This window comes from Herpailurus yagouaroundi, unplaced genomic scaffold, assembly GCF_014898765.1.
Source record: "Herpailurus yagouaroundi ecotype Mexico unplaced genomic scaffold, PumYag 162, whole genome shotgun sequence".
Classification (NCBI taxonomy): Eukaryota; Metazoa; Chordata; class Mammalia; order Carnivora; family Felidae; genus Herpailurus; species Herpailurus yagouaroundi.
Window position 1 is genome coordinate 2,361,705 of NW_024412403.1, and position 18,730 is coordinate 2,380,434.

General features: G+C 50.6%; 1 protein-coding gene across 2 annotated transcripts in view; it reads right to left on the reverse strand.

The window, feature by feature from the left end:
- Nucleotides 1-1,017: 1,017 nt before the first annotated feature.
- Nucleotides 1,018-18,730, reverse strand: part of TRAPPC10 (trafficking protein particle complex subunit 10) — a 67,790-nt gene continuing 50,077 nt past the window's right edge. For both annotated transcript variants that reach the window (XM_040483792.1, XM_040483791.1), the window contains exons 18-23: nt 13,632-13,732; nt 12,153-12,279; nt 11,109-11,279; nt 7,872-8,049; nt 4,699-4,893; nt 1,018-4,356 (exon numbers count right to left, since the gene is read on the reverse strand). In XM_040483792.1, the coding sequence (XP_040339726.1) occupies nt 4,112-4,356; nt 4,699-4,893; nt 7,872-8,049; nt 11,109-11,279; nt 12,153-12,279; nt 13,632-13,732 (1,017 nt within the window). In that variant the 3' untranslated portion in view covers nt 1,018-4,111. The remainder of the gene's footprint in view (nt 4,357-4,698; nt 4,894-7,871; nt 8,050-11,108; nt 11,280-12,152; nt 12,280-13,631; nt 13,733-18,730) is intronic.

The following is an 18,730-nucleotide window of genomic DNA, read 5'->3' on the forward strand; positions in this document are numbered from 1 at the left end:
CCCCTGAGGCAGTGTCCCGGCCCGCGGGTCCCGCCCCCACTCCTCCCCGAGGCGGAGACCTAGCTCTCAGGCCCGCCCCCGCTCCTCCCCGAGGCGGAGCCCGCGAGCCACGTCCCCACCCCAGGCGGAGTCCTATCCCGCAGGCCCCGCCTCCGCTCCTTCCAGAGGCTGAGCCCCGCCCATGCCCCTTTCCCGTGGTGGAGGCCCGGCCCGCAGGCCCGCCCCCGCTTCCTTCCCGAGGCGGAGCCTCAGCCCGCAGGCCCGCCCCCTCTCCTCCACCAGGCGGAGCCGGAGCCCTTGAACCACGCCCCTACCCCCAGGCAGAGTCCTATCCCGCAGGCCCCGCCTTCGCTCCTTCCCAAGGCTGAGCCCCGCCCAGGCCTCCTCCCCGAGGCAGAGTCCCAGCCCGTGGGCCCCGCCCCCGCCCCGACAGAGTCCATCCGCAGGCCCCGCCCCCACTGCACCCCGAGGCGGGGCGTGAGACTGCCGGCCCCGCTCCCCGCGCCCGGAGCCGCGCAGGTACCCGGGGTACCAAGCAGGACTGGGGCTCTGTCCTTCTTGGGTCCCGCTTGCGCCGCTGCCCAGAAGGCTCACGTCCTGAGTGGGTGAGGCGCTCTGACCCCACGCTTAATTATTTAAGCTCTGCATTATGAATGGGGGGACCAAAAACAAGGAGACGGAGTAAACTAAAGAAATCGTCGATGCTACCAAACGTCACAAAGGCAATTAACTTCATTGGCAGACAGAGCTACAAAAACAAAAAGCAAAAACAAAAAACAAAAAACAAAAAAACCCCACAACCCCAAGCCCTTAACACTCAAATGTCTTTGTTCCTGTAGGCTATTGTTCCTGTAGGGTAATGAATTATGAAAAAATCCCTTGTGCTCCCCACAAAGCAAATAATCTATGCTTCGAGTCAGGAAGAAGCATTAGGGAGAGAAAACCAGAAAATTCTTTAACTTCACACACTCAACTTTCATGCTCCTCACCAAAAGAATGAAGTTCAAAACAGCCAAGTTTCTTCTTAAAATCTGTATTTTCAGAATTATAATGCTTACATTTTAAAGTCTTAATACAATGGTTTTAGTCTAACAATATATTACAGAATAATGTGAAAAATGACTCTCGTAGTAAACCATGAAAATGGAATTAATACCTGCAGTGTCAAAGTCACCAACTTGTCACCTTTTCCAGTCACAGAATCCCAGCAAATTGTATTAAGGATACTTTTGGGTCTTACGGCCTGACGTATATGATGAATAAATTTAGAGAAAGGGGGGCACTTTCATGAAAAATCAAATTCCAAAATCACGTAGGGTTTATTTTAAAGATCACGCTTGACCGCAAAACATTTAGATCAGTGTAGTTTGTTCTTTAAAAAGTAGTATCCTTTTCGTTCAATGCACACTTCTGGAGTGTTTCTTTCATTTCATTTTGTAACTCACTCTTCTTTTAAACACTAAAGAAAAACTGGATAGTAGCCTGTGTGTATTTTCTCTACTAACTATGGGATATCAACCAAGACTCCCTTATATAAGAATCCAACCCACGACCGGCTGTGCTGACAATGGACCGTAGGTAATAGTCATTTTCAGATTAAATGCAATTTCCACATTAGATCAGAAGTTATAACTTTTCCAATCATAGGAAACCCCATGAAATTCACCAAAATTATAACTTATTTCCTTTTCCACTTGCTAGTATTTACATGTTCCACAGATATTTGTAAAACAGCTGCACATTCTGCTTTTTAGCTGCACATTCCATATCTGGCTTCACAATTATTTAACAGCTGCTACATCTTTACTAACAAAACCAGCCTGTCGCAAACACATGAGCCTTATTTCATTGTAAACACAACAAAAATCGAATTACTGTCTTCAAGAAAAAAAAAAAGACGAAGGTATAGGTAACATTTTTCTTTTGGGTAAAACGAAACAAAATAAAAACAGAGGCACCCTTGTAACTTAGGTTGCAAAAGATCTCTCAGGTAATTGGGGAAGAAAAAACCAAACCTCCAATAAATTTTATTTCATATAAATTGAGGACAGTAAGAAGCCACCATGAACATTTTGGATTTCCCCTCCCTTTTCTCCCTCTATATATATTACGTAATTAGAGAATTTCATCCTGGGATTGGAACCTAGACACACACACACACACACACACACACACACACACACACACACACACAATCAAACAGAAATAAGGTAACCATCGAATCACACGTCCCCTTCCGGAGTGTAGAGGGAAAGCCGCATTAGGCACGGTGGCTCCGAGACTGACCACGTGAGGTGTTTCGGGCGGAATCACGTCTCAAACATCTCTTCATCCACAGGGCTTGGCAGATCCGTAGGGCAATCATCAATTTTTACAACAAAACAAACATTTTAGAAACCCTAAACTATCATAAGACTCCGAAGCTCTAATTTGCCTAGTTGACCAAGTTTATTAGTTTTAAAGTGCACCTAAGGAAGATTAATTTCTGAAAAGTTTAATTAAACTCACAAATATTGATCTTCTTTACGTATCTCCAATTTCTGTAAACGAAAAAGACACAGGGTGGGGTGCGGGGGAATCACACCACCTTATTTTCTGAGTGATTTGAGAGACAACACAGAAGCGTGGGAACAAGGACTCTGATCTGCCCCTTCACCCCCGCAGCCCCAAGTCCCCACCACCCCCTCAACGCCAGCCTCCTCCAGCCTCTCTCTGGCAGGTGACAAGCAGGCCCCTTTCGTCTCCAGCTGGGCGTGAGGCCGTGCCCTCTGGGCCTGACCGCACTCCCTTTCTGCATCAGCCTGCCGGGCTCCGTTCTGACCACGCTTTCCCGGGGAAGTAAGAGTTCTCTATCTCTTATGTACAAAAATACATTGCTTTGGAGAGCTGGAAAAGGTTTCATACAGCCAACACTTATTTACAAGCTGTGACTCTCACACCAGTAAAAACAAACACACATTTATTTTGTCCTTGATTTTTGGTGCAACTTCTACATAAACATTACATCCGTTAGTCTGTACTTTTAAAAATAATAAATCAACCATATGTACAATTAAATTTACAACCGAGAGCAAATTAATCCATTGGTACGGTTACGACTGCAATTTTAGTGGACCGGCAGAGAATATTCCAAGACTTCCGTCATTCCCACAACCAGACTAGAAGCACACTGACAGGGCCCCGCCAATCTCCACTGAAATGGAGCCTCTTAACCTCTAGGACTTAAGGTGCGGAAGAAAGTATCGATTACACAGCGACAATGACATGGAAAGACTTTTAAGGTGAGAAGAAAACAATGTACCAACCCCCAATGTAATGATAATTAAAATAAATACATATTTAATTCCAAGCGCATATGATAATTCAATCAATATCATGGGGAAAAGGGGTTCCAGAAACGTTTATTCCTAAACTATTTCAGTACCAGTGGTCCTTTAGGCCCTGGTCTAGTCTCCCCAAAGTACCTTAAAATGGCTCCAGCTAACGGAGGCTCCAGGCCCTCCCAGTGTGACGTCCCAAGGCACAGAAGGGGCTCAGTTCCCTCCCCCCTCCAGCACTCAGCCTCGCTGACCCGCTCTCAAAGGGTGTTATTCTAGAGAAGCACAACTCATCTGGGTAAAGGACGGTGTTTTATCCCTCAGGAGCCTTACAAATCCAACCGGTCCAGAAAGAGGGCAGCCGTGTGCCCAGAAAGGCATACACGTGTCACTACTAAGACGGCGAGGGTGGCCGTGTGTCCCCCTGGAAGGCCCACGGACTCCATAAGGAGCCGGCAGACCGGGAGGCTGCCGGGTGAGAGAGCAGGGCACAGACCTTCCAGGGGCAGGGAGAGGGCTGGCGGGGGTGGGGTCCAGGCAAACCCCGGAGGCGCCGGCACAAGGACAGGGAGGAAAAAAGAAATAACGGGGAATCTTACACCACGGACAACACGGAAATGACGCTGTCACTCGGCCGACCGGCTGCGCGCTGACATTCTCTGACGCCTCCACGGCCAGGCAGAATCACCGAGAGTCCGGTTAGCGCTAGGATGTGACGATGGGGGGCAGAGGAGGCGGGACCCCTTCAAGCGCACCCACGAACGGCCTGGGGCGCGCGAGGACCCGAGGCACGGTCATGTGACGCTGACTTCGAGGACGTGGTCGTCTTTGCTGGGGATGACCAGCACCTGCGTGCCCACGCTGGCGTTGAAGACCTGGCCGGGAGGCAGCGCCTGCAGCCGGGGCATGGGCAAACCCCTGTGCTCGCCGCCGCCGGAGGCCAGGTGTGCGCTGCCCCTGCACCTGCCGCCGCTGCCGCCGTCCGGCTGCTCGTCCACGTGCTTGTCCACCGACAGCCCGTCGCTCTCTATCCAGCTATCTGCAAAACGCACAGGAAGTGAGGCGCGGGCCCGCGACGGGGACCTGCTACCTGCCCCGGGGAGCCGCAAGCCACCCAAGCTGACCTTCCTTCCGAGCGAGAGAACGTTAAACGAGGCCACCCCTAAGGGGATCCGGCGCGCGGGCCCTCAGAGGACCCAGCCCCGGAGCAGGCGCCTACAACCCGTAACCCCGAGCGGGTTTTCGGTTAGACGCCACCGGCACCGAGCACACGCGACTGGTCAGGAAGCGCGGGCCCTGCGAGCGGAGCCCCCCTCCCCCATCCCCGCACGGAGCCGTCTCTCGCTCCGATGGCGAGCGCACCCCATCTCTGAGTCCTTACCAGCGTCCAGCTGCGAGGAGTGCGCGGAGTGGTGGGGGAGGTATTTGAAGAGCCTGACGTCGGGAAGGGGCAGGTAACCCGCAAAGAGGGGCATCACCTCCATGTGGACGCGGTGAGTGGCCCGGGCGGCCACAGGCATGGAGATGACGCCAGAACTTTTCCCACACACCGCCCAGTTGCTACTGTTGTCGACCACTGAAACGCAGACGAGAGCACAGGTTTGGCCCCGGCAAAAGCATTCGGTTTCCACACCCAAATAAGAGGCGTCAATAGTCCCACGCCCCAGAGCGCAAAATCCCAAACCGGACACAGTCTGTATTTTAATGTCTCCTAACTGCTTCTGAACATAAAACGCGTCGGCTGAATAACGAAAATACGTGTTAGACGCATAGGGAAAATCACTTTTTTCTCCTCAAGTTAAGAAATGAACAGCAGCAATTCAATTTCACTTGAAAACTTCGTGTGTGATGTTTCAAGACGGTGGCCGCCCTGGCTGTTCAACCTGGAACGCGGGCAGGGCAGGACGCTGGCGCGTCTGGTAAGCGGTGGCGTAAGACTAGGGGTCCCGATCCCAACTCCACCGCTCAGACAAGCCTCTCGATGGGACGGAAAGAGACGTATAGAGAGCACCTCCACCCGCGCCTCAGAGAGCCTTGGCGCACGGCAGTCGTTGGCACCTTCTACAACACAAACGGGAGGTCACTCGGCACGATGTGAATCCCCAACTGGGAAGGCACTCAAAAGCAAAAAGGAGGGGCGCCTTGTCCTCAAGAAGTGGACGACCTTGCAGAGAGGTTACGGCGTCCCCTCTGTAAGGGGACGCAAAGCAGGAGCCAAGGGGCTTCAAGGACTAGAAGCTTCACGAGCAGCAAAGAAGGGGCAGCAGAGGGCAGGCTGCCTACAGACGGGGAGGAGGAGCCTCTGGGGACAGGTGGTACCAAAGGACACGCAGAGGCCGAAGCCGCATGTGGGAGGGACACGCTGGAGCGGTTCTGTGCGTGGTCCCCAGGGCAGTACGGGGCCAACGCTGCCTTCACACTCCCGCCTTCCCCCCACCCCCCGTGTTGCCCTGTGCGCTGGGCGGGCAGGACCGCGGGTCCCAGCGTGAACCGAGGCCCCACAGGCGGGAGAGTCGTGGCGGTGGGCTCCCCAACACCACACATCTGGGGATAAAAACTGCCAGTTTTCCTTAAGCAGGTCCTTCCTGAAGCAGTCAAGTTAGTTTTATTAAATGCAACCCTTAAGTAAACATCTTTTTAACTTTAACTCAGAAATGGTTACAGACTCACAAGAAGTTGCAAATCATTAGAGGGAGGTCCTGTGTGCTCCTCACCCTGGGCCCCCCGAGGCACCGTCTCCGGTAGCTCAGCACGTGGACCCGGGCGCAGCACGGGTCACAGACTACCGAGCTCACCGCGGACGGCATTAGCGGTGCCGTTCAGTCTGGGGAATTCGGCAGATGTGGTCTCGGGAACGAGTGGCGGGAGCCCGTCACTTCCAAGGTGCCAATGATACAATCTCAAACTCTGATCAAAGTTGGGCTTTTGGAAAGCTTGGCTTTGCCACTGGGATCCAGGCAGTGTCCCAGGACTCAGACCACCCTAATGAGCTCAGCGGGAGCTGGAAACGGGTGCGAACGTGTCATACGGTAGAACAGAAGGTGACAGCATGTGCAGGTCCACGTGCATCAGGAGGCCCGTTTCCCAAGTGACCAAGCCATGGTGTCACAAAATGCTGCCTGGGTAGAAGAGCCTTTCAAACCACAAGCCAGGGACGCCCGGGTGGCTCAGTCGGTTAAGCATGTGACTCTTGATTTCGGCTCAGGTCATGATCTCACGGTTGTGACAAAGAGTCCCGTGTTGGGCTCTGCCCTGCGCGTGGAACCTGCTTGGGACTGACTCCCTCCCTCCCTCCCCCTCCTTCTCCCTCTGCCTCTCCCCACCCGCCCCCCAGCACCATGCACTCTCACTCTCTTTCCCTCTCAGAAAGAAAGAAAGAAAGAAAGAAAGAAAGAAAGAAAGAAAGAAAGAAAGAAAGAAGAGTCAAACCACAAGCCAGGTCAAAGGATTTAAAGAAACGGAGTACGAAAAGTTCATTCACATGATTTCAGATTCCACCCTGTAACTGGCCTCTAAAAGCCCAGCACTTGTCATGTTTTGGTGTAGTGTCACAGATGGTTGTCTGAAATACTGCCCTGTACCAACTACAGATCTACGCGGGCCTGGGGTCCCATCACGCACTCCAGCCGGCACAATGTGTCACCGCAGACCGAGTGCGGCAGAAAGGAAGGCTCAGCTGCCTTCCGTGGAACCAGGAATCAGATTTGAAAGAACTCAAATCAAGGTCACCCGTCTATTTTCTTTTCTCTCCTTTTTTTTTTCCAGTTTGTTTATTTCGAGAGTAAGAGAGCATGAGATGGGGAGGGGCAGAGAGAGAGAGAGAGAGAGAGAGAGAGAGAGAGTCCCAACCTGGCTCTGCACTGTCAGCGCAGAACCTGAGCTGAAGTCAGACGCTTAACCCACAGTCACTCAGGCGCCCCTTCTCACTGTTCTGTCTTGTTTTGGAAAACAGCTATCTTTCAAGCATGAGTTCGTGTAATGTTATTTTTTAAGTAGCTAAAGAAAGAAATATTTGGCTCCTCAACCACTTTTTAGAGCCTAAGAGGTCCCGACACTCCACGCCGACGGCCCTGGCGGAGGCGGAGCGGGGCTTCGGGGGGGGAGTCAGCGAGCAGAGGGGCCCAGGCGGGGGGTCAGCGTCAGGTGGGGGACGGAGCGGGGGATTCCAGGAGGCCAGAAGGGAAAGGACAGGGGCAGGGACTCCAGGGCGCATGGGCCGCTGAGCGCCAGAGTTCTGGCCTCGCTTCCACGGCCACGGGAAGGCCCCGAGCCCCAGGCAGAGAGGGACGGCAGCTCTAGGGGCCCCCGTGTTGCCAGCACTGAGCCCAACGACTGCTTAAAAACACCTGTAGGAAGAATGCCTCCCCAGAACCAAGTCCAACATCCTGCCAGCCTAGGAACCTGCTATACAACGCAACATTCGAATGAGCTTTTTTGATTCTAGAACATTCTCTCTTCAGACAAAGAACACTATACTGTGAGAAAGGGAGGGCACCATCACTTCAAGCACTGGATTAGCACAACAGCCAGGGGAAGAGATGCCTCCAGACCTACCTTCATACATAAGCTTGGTGGAAAAATACTCGTCGGATTCTGTCAGTGCCTCATCCTTATCCACCTCCAAGAGGTCGGAGAGCCGCGTGATAGACACTTCCAAGGAGCAGAGCGAGCCCGTCCTACAGTGCTCCGTTCCCGAAGGGGGCAGGATCTCAGCTCTCACGTTATATAACGTCTGGGCAAGAAAGAGACAGACAAGCACAGATGCAGAAACAACCTGGAGAAACGCTATTCTAGGCCACGGGGGTGCTGCCCACAGACGTGCCAGAGGGCTGAGGGAAGGGGCCGGCTCAGCCCTTCGCGGAGTCGGCCAGCAGAGGTGCTGCGCACGGCCCCTAAACAATCGCCCTGGAGGGACGGCGTGCCTGGCAAGTCCCCACCTCAGGCACCTCAGTCTCTCTCTTTTTTGGGGGGGTGGGGGGTGGGGGGTGTTTATTTTTGAAAGAGGGTAAGCAGGGGAGGGGCACAGAGAGGGGGACGGGAAGACAGAGGATCCATCCAGAGCGCCTGGGTGGCTCAATGGGTTGAGCGTCCGACTTCGGCTCAGGTCACGATCTCGCGGTTCGTGGGTCTGAGCCCCGCGTCAGGCTCTGTGCTGACAGCTCGGAGCCTGGAGCCCGCTTCGGATTCTGTGTCTCCCTCTCTCTCTGCCTTTCCCCACTCGTGCTCTGTCTCTCTCTCTTTCTCGAAAGTAAATAAACATTAAAGAAAAAATTTTTTAATGGGCAGAGGATACGAACAGACATCTTTCCAAAGGAAAAACATGCAAGCGGCCAAGAAGTGCATGAGTGACGTCTGGCATCATTTACCGTCAGGGAAGTGTGGCAACAGGGCCAGGGCGAGATGCCGCCTCACGGCCCCGGGGCTGGCTAGAAGCAAGGAGACACCAAAACAAGTGTCGGTGTGCATGTGCAGACCCGGAGCTCACACGCTGCTGGGGGGTACTCGACGGTGTCCCTTTGAAAACCAGCGCGACAACTTCACAAAACCGTAAACAGAGTTGCCACAGGACCGGGCAACCCCACCCGGTTATCTGCCCACCAGAGCTGAACTCGCAAACACTCGCACGGGGACTCTCACGGCATTACTGTTCGGAACAGCCCCCGCCACGTGTGTCCCCTCCACGGCGGACACAACCCAGACGGCCAGCCACCGACAACTGGGAAAGGAAACGTGGTCTATGCACACAGCGGAATACTCTTCCTCCACTGAAGTCTGAAGTCTGATCTAAGCAACACAATGTGTGAACCCTGGGAACAGTCCGCCAAGGCAAAGAAGCCAGTCGCAGAAAGAGCCGTGTGACATGCTCCCGTGTGCAGGAAGTGTTTGGAACAGGCAGATCTGCAGGTTGCCTCGGGCTGGGGTAGAAGGTTTCTTTCCAGAAAGATCAAAGTGTTCTAAAATGAAGGGGCGCCCGGGGCAGAGTGGGGGGCCTCAGTCGGTTGAAAGTCTCCCTCTTGATCTCAGGTCATGATCTCAGTTTGTGAGATCAAGCTCCACGTCGGGCTCTGTGTGGACAGCGCGGGGCCTGCTTGAAATTCCCTCTCTCCCTCTCTCTCTGCCCCTTCCCGCCTCGTGCTCGCTCTCTTCCTGTCAAAATAAAGAAACACTTAAAAAATATTTAAAAGACAAAATAAATAAAGCAAAATGTTTAAAGTGTCCTAAACTGAGAGCCTGGGGGCCCCTGGGTGGCTCGGTCAGTTGGGTGTCCGACTGGATTTTGGCTCAGGTCAGACCCCAGGGTTGTGAGATCGAGCTCCACATTGGGATCCATGCTGAGTGTGGAAGCCTGCTTGATTCTCTCTCTCTGCCCCTCCCCTGCTCACATTCTCGTTCTCTCTCAAAATAAATAAACATTTAAAAAACAAAAATAAAATGAGACCATGATGATGGCTGCATAACTCTGTCAATATGCCGACTGTGCTGAACCGTCTACTTCGAATGGGTGAAATTCATGGTGTATAGACTGTGTATCTCAATCTCAAAACAGCTTTCCTTAAAAAAAAGTGGCGTCTTTAATTTCTGGGCCTCACAGAATGCGTTTTCTTTTTTTAATTTTATTTTAACGTTTATTTCTTATTGAGAGACAGAGAGGGACAGAGTGCAAGCCGGGGAGGGGCAGAGAGAGAGGGAGACACGGAATCAGAAGCAGGCTCCAGGCTCCGAGCCGTCAGCACAGAGCCCGACGCGGGGCTCGAACTCACGGACCGCGAGGTCACGACCTGAGCCGAAGTCGGTAGCACCCGACCGAGCCACCCAGGCGCCCCAGAGAATGCGTTTTCAAAGAGCGATCCACCAGAAATGTCTCTGTGCTCTCCACGTGGAGAGGAAGCAGCAAAGCCAGACGCGACAGCGTGACCGCGGGCGAGTTACCGCGTGGTAATAAGCAGGCCAGACGCAGTCACGGCCTCTGCGCCACGGGAGTGGTCGTGGCGCTGGTGTTAAAACACCAAAAAGGCTCCTGCTTGTGGCACGAAAAGACGAATCATGCTGGTGACTACGCCGGAATCTAAGTCTGATAAAGACAGTGAAATAAAACAGTCTTTTGGCCGAAAGGGGTTACCGAAAAACCCGCTCAGAGCAAGAGCCACACGCACAAACACACCCCAGAGTGCCTGACAACTTCAGCAGTAGAGAAGGGAAGGAAACAGCACAAAATCGTGTGTTTGCGTTTTGATTTCCCTGACACAGCATCCAGCGTCTCGCCAAAGAAACGAACACACAGCCGCGTGTCCTCATCCAGCTCAAGGCTACATTCAGCCCCGCGCTTCATGCGCAGGTTATGGGAACATCTTCGCAATACTCGTGAAGTCAGTTTCTACATATTGTCAGCTTTTCTTTTAAAAAACCGGAGAGGTGCCTTATAAAGTAACCCCCCCTGAGCGGCAGCCAGGATCAGGATGAAAGGGCTCTAAGAAATAGTTCCGGGACATTCTGAATGTGGGCGAGAGAAAAGGGAGCAGAGATCAGGAGCCTTGGGTCTCTATAAACACCCATCGGAAGGCCACCGGCAGGCCTGCGCCAGGGCCACACGTGTCACCCGAAAAGGACCCGCGGGTCTACAATAAATCAGCCAGCGACTGAGCTGCTCCAGGTGTTAACTACTTTCCTCGATCTGTTGCCTCGTTGCTCTGAAGACTTTTTTCTACCCGGTTTTTTCTTCACTAAAAGGAGGATGATGCCACCTTCCATTTCCCACCCCACACTCCCACCAAAAAAGAACGCAATACATACGAAAAAATTTTCCACTTGAAAGTCGTAAGTGTACGGCTTTAAGGGGATGGAGAGCCGTCCTCCCGAAGCCGGGGAGGATCCAACGGAGAACCGGCAGCGCAGAGAAGGGGGAGGCTCTCGCGTCCACTTCAGCTCCCACACAAAGAACACCGACTGCTTGCTGTGGATGTGCTGCAGAAAGAGTCACCGTCATCACGCACACGGACGCAGCAGACACCGCACCCCAAGCCGCGCTCCGAGCCCACCGCCGGGACCCGCCTCCTGGTGCTCCCACCCGTGCCCCACGGTCCTCCTGCCCTTCTCCACTGGAAGACTGCGCCAAGTCAGTTAAAGGTTTTAATCTTCTCCGACTCCGTAAGCTTCATGGCACAAGGGACCATAAAAGTGCTTCAAGAACGTTTATCAGTACACGGTGTCTCGTACGTTTCCAAACTGGGAAATGCCATCAACCGATGGCAAAGGTCGCCTTTACGTTCAGGCCAATGACTTTAGACTTAACATCAGCCTGAATGAAGCACCAGTACCGCCCGTGAGCACAGGGATGAACTGGGCCAGCGTCTGAAATGGGTCAGCTCTTAGCCGGGGGAAGTCCTTCAAAAATGCTACAGATCACACATCCTGAGAAACCCTTTGAACGTCTGCGACGGCAAGGTCTGCGCTCAGCCAGGCAGCGCGAACACGGGTGGGATGCCTTACAAAGCTACACAGGCACGAGAGGTCTTCCTCGGGCACGGACAGGTGTTCCCAGAAAGCTGTGCACACAGCAGGGCAAACTTAAGGCTGAACCCCTCTCAGAACGCAGACAGCACTGTCCCCAATCCGCCCCGTGCCGCCCAGCCTGCAGGAGGCACAGCACGCACGTCACGGCAAAGACGCGGCCGTTTCAGAGCAGACGCGCTTATCGCCGGGACGTCACTCTCGGGGCTGCAAGGCTCACTCTACAGGCAGACTATGACTTCATCAAAACCTGCTGGAACCACCGTCGCACCCTGGCCCCCGCCGTTTCCTGCCGGGGGTGGACGCTCCACCCCAGAGAGCCGTTACCTGCGGGGACTTCGCGTTCAGCGGCACCAGCCGTAGGTCGGCGTTACTGTCAGGATCCACGAGGTGACCGTCCGACAGCTCAAAGTCAAGTTCCGACAAATTCTGGACACAAACTTGAATGTACTTCCTGAAGCAGAAAAAGAAAGAATGTGATTTTGAAACTTAAGAACTTCAGTAAACGTACTCTGGTTTCTTGAGAAGATCTTCCTGGGGAAGTGAAGTAGGAACCACTTGTTACGTGTGTTTCCACCTTCGATTTTACGGGGGAAAGTGTCCCCACCAAAACCCAATCTCCCCAAGCAAGCTGCTTCTGAGGAAAACCGGACTAAAGAACGTTCTGTTTCTGACCCAGTGCCGTTACACGGCTGTCACTGGACTTCTGCACACGCAGCAGCTTGCGGGGAGTTAGGCTGGAGAGAGTGATGGTCCCGGAGAAACGAAGTGCGGGGTCCACGTTGACCCCTGATGCACACGACGACAAGTCTGCATAAAGCGACCCAGGCTCTGCTCGGAAGCGCTGGTGTCTTCGCCATTAACATCTACGGTTCCCTCCCCGTAACGTGAAGGAAACGCAAGCAAGCCGCTAGCAGAGCGCCCGCTCTAAATACAGTTCCGACACCGTTGTTCCCAAATGATGCAAAGGTCATCCGAGGTCATCAACGGATGAAAACAAAAGGAATTTTGTGACGAGAGGCCAGACTCAGCCCTGAGCCCAGGGAGCAGTGTGCACGTCACCACTTATGGTGGGACAGTGGGAAACGGTCTCCTGGCGGGGACACACGGCACAGGGCTCCGCCTCCAAGCGCTCGCGTCCAATGGCCGAATCAGAATAGAACCCGGCTTCTAGAGCAGAAGCGCTTCCCCCCTGGAGGCGGTTTTGCCCCTGCAGGGGACGTGGTGCTACACCTCAAGACACTTCTGGTGGCCACAGTGGGGGTGGGGAGGATGGGGAGGGCCACGGGCATAAAACGGGAGTGGCGGGGGTGTGCAGAAGCCCCACGGCTCCCCCCAAACAAGGAGCTACCGGACCCGAGCGTCAGTAGTGCTGGGGCTGAAATCCTGGCTCAGACGGAACTAACAGTTGCCTTTGGAAACAGTTACCCAAACCCACAAGATCCTGACCAGTCAAGTTCAGAATGGTGGACCTTCTAGAGGAGAAATGACCCAAGTTTGTCAATGGGTCGCTGGCTTGAGAAACAGGAGAGAAGAAAGTCTCTAATAATCAAATGGGGCCTTGGTTTGGATCCCACTGCCCACATCCTAACCGCACAAAGGCATTTCTGAGACATCTGGGGAAATGTGAATCCGGACCGGCTGTTACAGAGCAGCAGGAAATCCCTGTGAATCTCAACACGTGGAAAGCGGCGTCACGGTTACGTAAGAAAACATGCTCGGTGTCCCTGAGGCCGAGCTCTGCGCAGCCAGGGGCTCCGTGGAGGAGGGCGTGGGGCAGGAGCAAGGCCTGGGGGCCACCTTTACCGTGTCCCGGCGGACAGAAGAGAGTGTGTGGTCCTGAAGGGCACGCTGAAGGTCAGGGCGATGACAGTGGAGTAGATGGACCACGGGCAGTCAATGGACACCTGAGGAGAGACGGAGGGACACGCGTTCAGACCACTCGACGACCACAGCCACCGCCACACCATCCATCCAAATCAGCGGTGGCTGCCAATCTCTTAGACATTCGATGGCCTCGCCATTTCTTGCTTAGAAAGCAAACCTCCATTAATCACATGCATGAACAAAGGGGAAACATAAAACTACGTACACAGACGAGAAAAATAAACACGGAAGCGGCCAAATGTGCGGGAGTCACCAGAACGGTCTCCAAAGCTCCAGAGCTGATGCCGTGGCAAGGAACACCAGCGCCACCTCGCTCTTCCCACACTGACATGGCCGCGATGCCAAAGGCGGTTTTTAACGTGCGGGAGGTTATAACAAAGTGCTCTGTCAAGTCGACATGATCAATCACTGTTACAAAATGAATTAGCCAAATAATCCACACGACAACGACTACGTAACAGAGAAGCAAGCACTTTGGGGGCGCGGTGTGGACCCAGCTGGTAACTCCGCTAAGGGCATGAGCCTTGCTTCAAGCTTCCTTTTACTTCCCCCTGGAACAAATGACACAGAGCACAGATGCATGTTCATCCAGCCCTGGTTTCACGCTCACGTTGAAGTAAGTATCAACTTCACCTCCTGAACTCTGTTACCAGATAAGGGAAGAAAATTTCAAATGAAAATTAAAACATTATCCCTGAGGTGCTGACCAGTCTTGTGTTCTAAGCCTCATCTCTCTGCGATGACTGTGTGTGTTAGCCTGTTATCCTACAGGTTTAACGCATGTTTGTTTTTTTTTTTAATTATTCGACTTATTTCAACTAAAAAACACACACAAAAAAACAAAAAAACCCAGCTCACCCATTTCTCCTGTCTCATCTCTCACCCCTGCCTCTGGCATCCACCGGTCTGCTCTATCTATGAGCTTAGTTTTAGTTGTTTTTAGATTCCATATAGAAGAGAGATCGTATGGTATTTGTCTTTCTCTTATTTCAGTGAGCGTAACGTCCTCAAGGTCCACGGGAAGATTGCAAATGGCAAGATTTCCTTCTTTTTTATGGTGAGTAATATTCCACGGTGCATCTACACAATGTTTTCTCTATCCATTCATTCATCCATCGCTGGACACTTAGGGCTGTTGCAAATAAAGCTGCGGTGAACACGGGGGTGCAGATACCTTTTCAAGTAACTGTTTTCATTCTCTTTGGATAAATGCCCAGAAGTAGAATTGCTAGATTGTAGGGTAGTTCTATTTTTAATGTTTATTTTTGAGAGAAAGAGAGAGAGAAAGAGAGAGACAGGGGGTGAGCAGGGGACGAGCAGAGAGAGAGGGACACAGAATCCGAAGCAGGTTCCAGGTTCCGCGCTGTCAGCACAGACCCCGATGCGGGGCTCGAACCCACAAACCATGAGATCACGGCCTGAGCTAAATCGGACACTCAACCGACTGAGCCCCCCAGGCGCCCCTATTCTTAATGTTTTGAGGCACGTTCATACTGTTCTCCAGAGCGCCGCCCCAGTCGGCATCCCCACCAACAGCGCATGAGGGCTCCGTCTCTGCACATCCCATCAGCCTGACTAGTAATGTTGAGCATCTGTGTGTCTTCTCTGGAAAAATGTCTATTCAGATCTTCTGCCCATTTTTATCAGGTTGTGGGGGCTTTTGCTAGAGTTGTAGGAGTCCTTGATATATTTTGGGTATTACCACCTTATCAGATATATACGATTTGAAAATATTTTCTCCCGTTCAGTAGGTTGTCTTTTGACTCTGTGGATGGTTTCCTTTGCTGTGTAAAAGCTTTTTTATTTGATGTGGTCCCACTTGTTAATTTTTGCTTTTGGTGTCAGATCCGTAAAATCACTGCCAAGACCAATGTCAAGGAGCTCACCACCTATTTTCTCCTAGGATTTTATGGCTTTAGGTCTTACATTCTAGCTTTTAATCCATTTTGAGTTATTTTTTTGTGCGTAAGACACGGGTCCGGCTTCATTCTTTTGCATGTAGCTGCCCAGTTTTTCCAGCAGCATTTATCTGAAGACACTGTCTTTTCTCCATTACACATTCCTGGCTCCTTTGTCATAAATAAACTGATCATATATGCGTGCATTTATTTCTGCACTCTATATTCTGTTCCACTGATCTGTGTATGTGCTTTTATGCCAACACCATAATGTTTTGATTACTATAGCTTTGTAATATAGTTTGAAGTCAGGGAGCATGGTGCCCACAGCTTTATTCTTTCTCAAGAAAGTGGTGGGTATTTGGGGTTTTTTGTGGTTTCATACATTTTACGATTCTCTGTTCTGTTTCTACAAAAAATGCCATCAGAGTTTCGGTAGGGATTACACTCAATCTGTATATTGCTTTGGGTAGTTATGGGCATTTTAACAGTATTAAATCTTCCAATCCAAGAGCACAGGTTATCTTTCCATGTATCTGTATCTTCTTCAATTTCTTTCATCAAAGTTTTGTAGTTTTCTTTCTTTTTTTTTAAATTTCACTTATTTGATTGATTTTTTAAATTTACATCCAAGTTAGTCAGCCTACAGTGCAATAACGACTTCAGGAGTAGAATCCAGTGATTGGTCCCCTACGCACAACACCCAGTGCTCACCCCGACAAGTGTCCTCCTTAGTGCCCCTTGCCTATTTGGCCCTCCCCCCTCCCACAACCCCTCCAGCCCCCCTCATTTTGCTCTCTGTATTTTAGACGCTCTTATGTTTTGTACCCCTCCCTATTTTTATATTATTTTTATGTTTCTAGATTCTCTTGTGTTCATCTGTTTTGTAGTTTTCAGTATGTGGGTTTGTCACCTCCCTGGTTAAATTTATTCCTAGGTATTTTATTCTTTTAGATGCAATTGTAAATAGAATTGTTTTCTTTATTTCTCCTTCCAATAGCTCATCATTAGTATAGAGAACCACAACAGATGTCTGCATACTCATTTTGTATCCTGCACCTTTACTGAATTTAAGTTTTTTGATGAAGCCTTTAGAGCTTTATATATATGTATACACACACACACACACACACACACACACACACACACGCAATATGCCATCTGCAAATAGTGACATTTTACTTCTTTCCCTCCGATTTGGATGCCTTTTATTTCTTTTTTCTTGCCTAACTGCTCTGGCAAAGACTTCCAGTACCACGTGGAATAAAAGTGACAAGAGCAGGCATCCTTGTCTCACTCCTGATCTTAAAAGAAAGGCTTTCAGCGTCCAGCACATTATTAGCGTGGGCTTGTCATACGTGGACTTTATTACGTTGTGGTATGTTCCCTCTATCTCCACTTTGTTGAGAGTTTCTACCATAAATGGATGTCGAATTTTGCCAAATGCCTTTCCTGTGTCTCTTTTCAGCCTTCACTTCGCTACTGTTACCATGGTGTATCACACGGACGGATTTGTGGCTGGTGAACCATGCTTGCATCCCTGAGATAAAGCCCTTTTGATCATGTGTATGATCCTTCTAGTGTATTGCTAAATACGGCTTGCTAACATTCTGTTGAGGGCTTTTGCACATAGCGCATCAGAGACACTGGCCTGTAATTTTCTTGTGGTGTCCTTTTCCGGTTTTGGTACCAGGTCAGTGCTGGCCTCGTAGAATGAGTTTGGAAGAGAGCCCCCCTCTTCTGTTTTCTCGAAGGGTTTAAGAACTGCAGTAAGAATGTACTAAGAATTAATACATCTTCTTTGAACATTCTGTAGACTTCACCAGTGAAACCTTCTGGCTGGACTTTCACTTGTTGGGAGGTTCTGATTATTGATTCAGTCTCCTTACTAGTAATCATTCTGTTCAGATTTTGTTTCCTCATGGTTCACTCTTGGTAGGTGGTATGTTCCTAGGAATCTATCCCTTTCTTCTAGGTTGCCCGATTTGTCGGCATACGATTGTCCGTTAACAGTCTCTTGTGATCCTTTGTATTTCTGTGGTGTCAGCTGTAACATCTCCTCGATTTCTGATTTGAGTCCTCTCTCTTTTTATCTTGGTGAGTCTAGCTAAAAGTTTGTCGACTGTATCGTTTCAAAGAACCAGCTCCCAGTTTCATTGATCATTCCTATTGCCTTTTTAGTCTGCTTCATTTCTTTCTGCTCTAACGTTTGTTATTTCTTTCCTTCTACTAAGTCTGGGCTTTGTTCCTCTTTTTCTAGTTCCTTCAGGTGTAAAGTTAGGTTACTTGAGACTTCCGGTTTCTTGAGGTGGGCATTTATCCCTACAAACGTCCCTGTTAGCCCTGCCTTTGCCACATCTGGCCAATTTGGGTATGTCCCATCTCCATTTTCATTTGTCGCAAAGCATGTTTTGATTTCTCTTTTGAGTTCTTGTTTGACCTAGGGGTTGTTCAGTAACCTGTTGTTTAATCCCCGCATATCTGTGAATATTCCAGTTTTCTTCATGTAATTAATTTCTAGTTTCATACTGTTGGGGTCAGAAAAGATGCATGACGTGATTTCAATCCTCTTAAATTTGTTAAGTCTTGTTTTGTGGCCTAATATACAATCTATCCTGGAGAATGTTCCATGTGCACTTGAGAAGAATGTGTATTCTGCTGCCTGTGGACAGAATGTTCCGTAAACATCTGTTAAGTCCATCTGGTCTAATGTGTCACTTAAGGCCGATGTCTCCTTACTGATTTTGTCTGGATCATCTATCCATTGATATAAATGGGGCATTAAAATCCCCTACTATCATTGTATTGCTGTCCATTTCTCCCTGTAGGTCTGTTAACATTTGCTTTACATACTTAGCTGCTCCCGTGTTGTGCACACAAACATTTACAAGTGTTGTATCTTCTTGTTGGATTGACCCCACTAAGTAACACTCTCCCCCTTGTCTCTTATTACAGTCTTTGTTTTAAGGTCTATTTTGTCTGATAGAAGTCTAGCTGTTCTAGATTTTTGATTTCTTTATTTGGTGTCACTGTAGTCTGTGTGTGTCCCTGTATCTGAAGTGAGCCTCTTGTAAGCAGAATATCCACGGGTCTTGCGTTTTTCACCCATTCAGCCGCTCT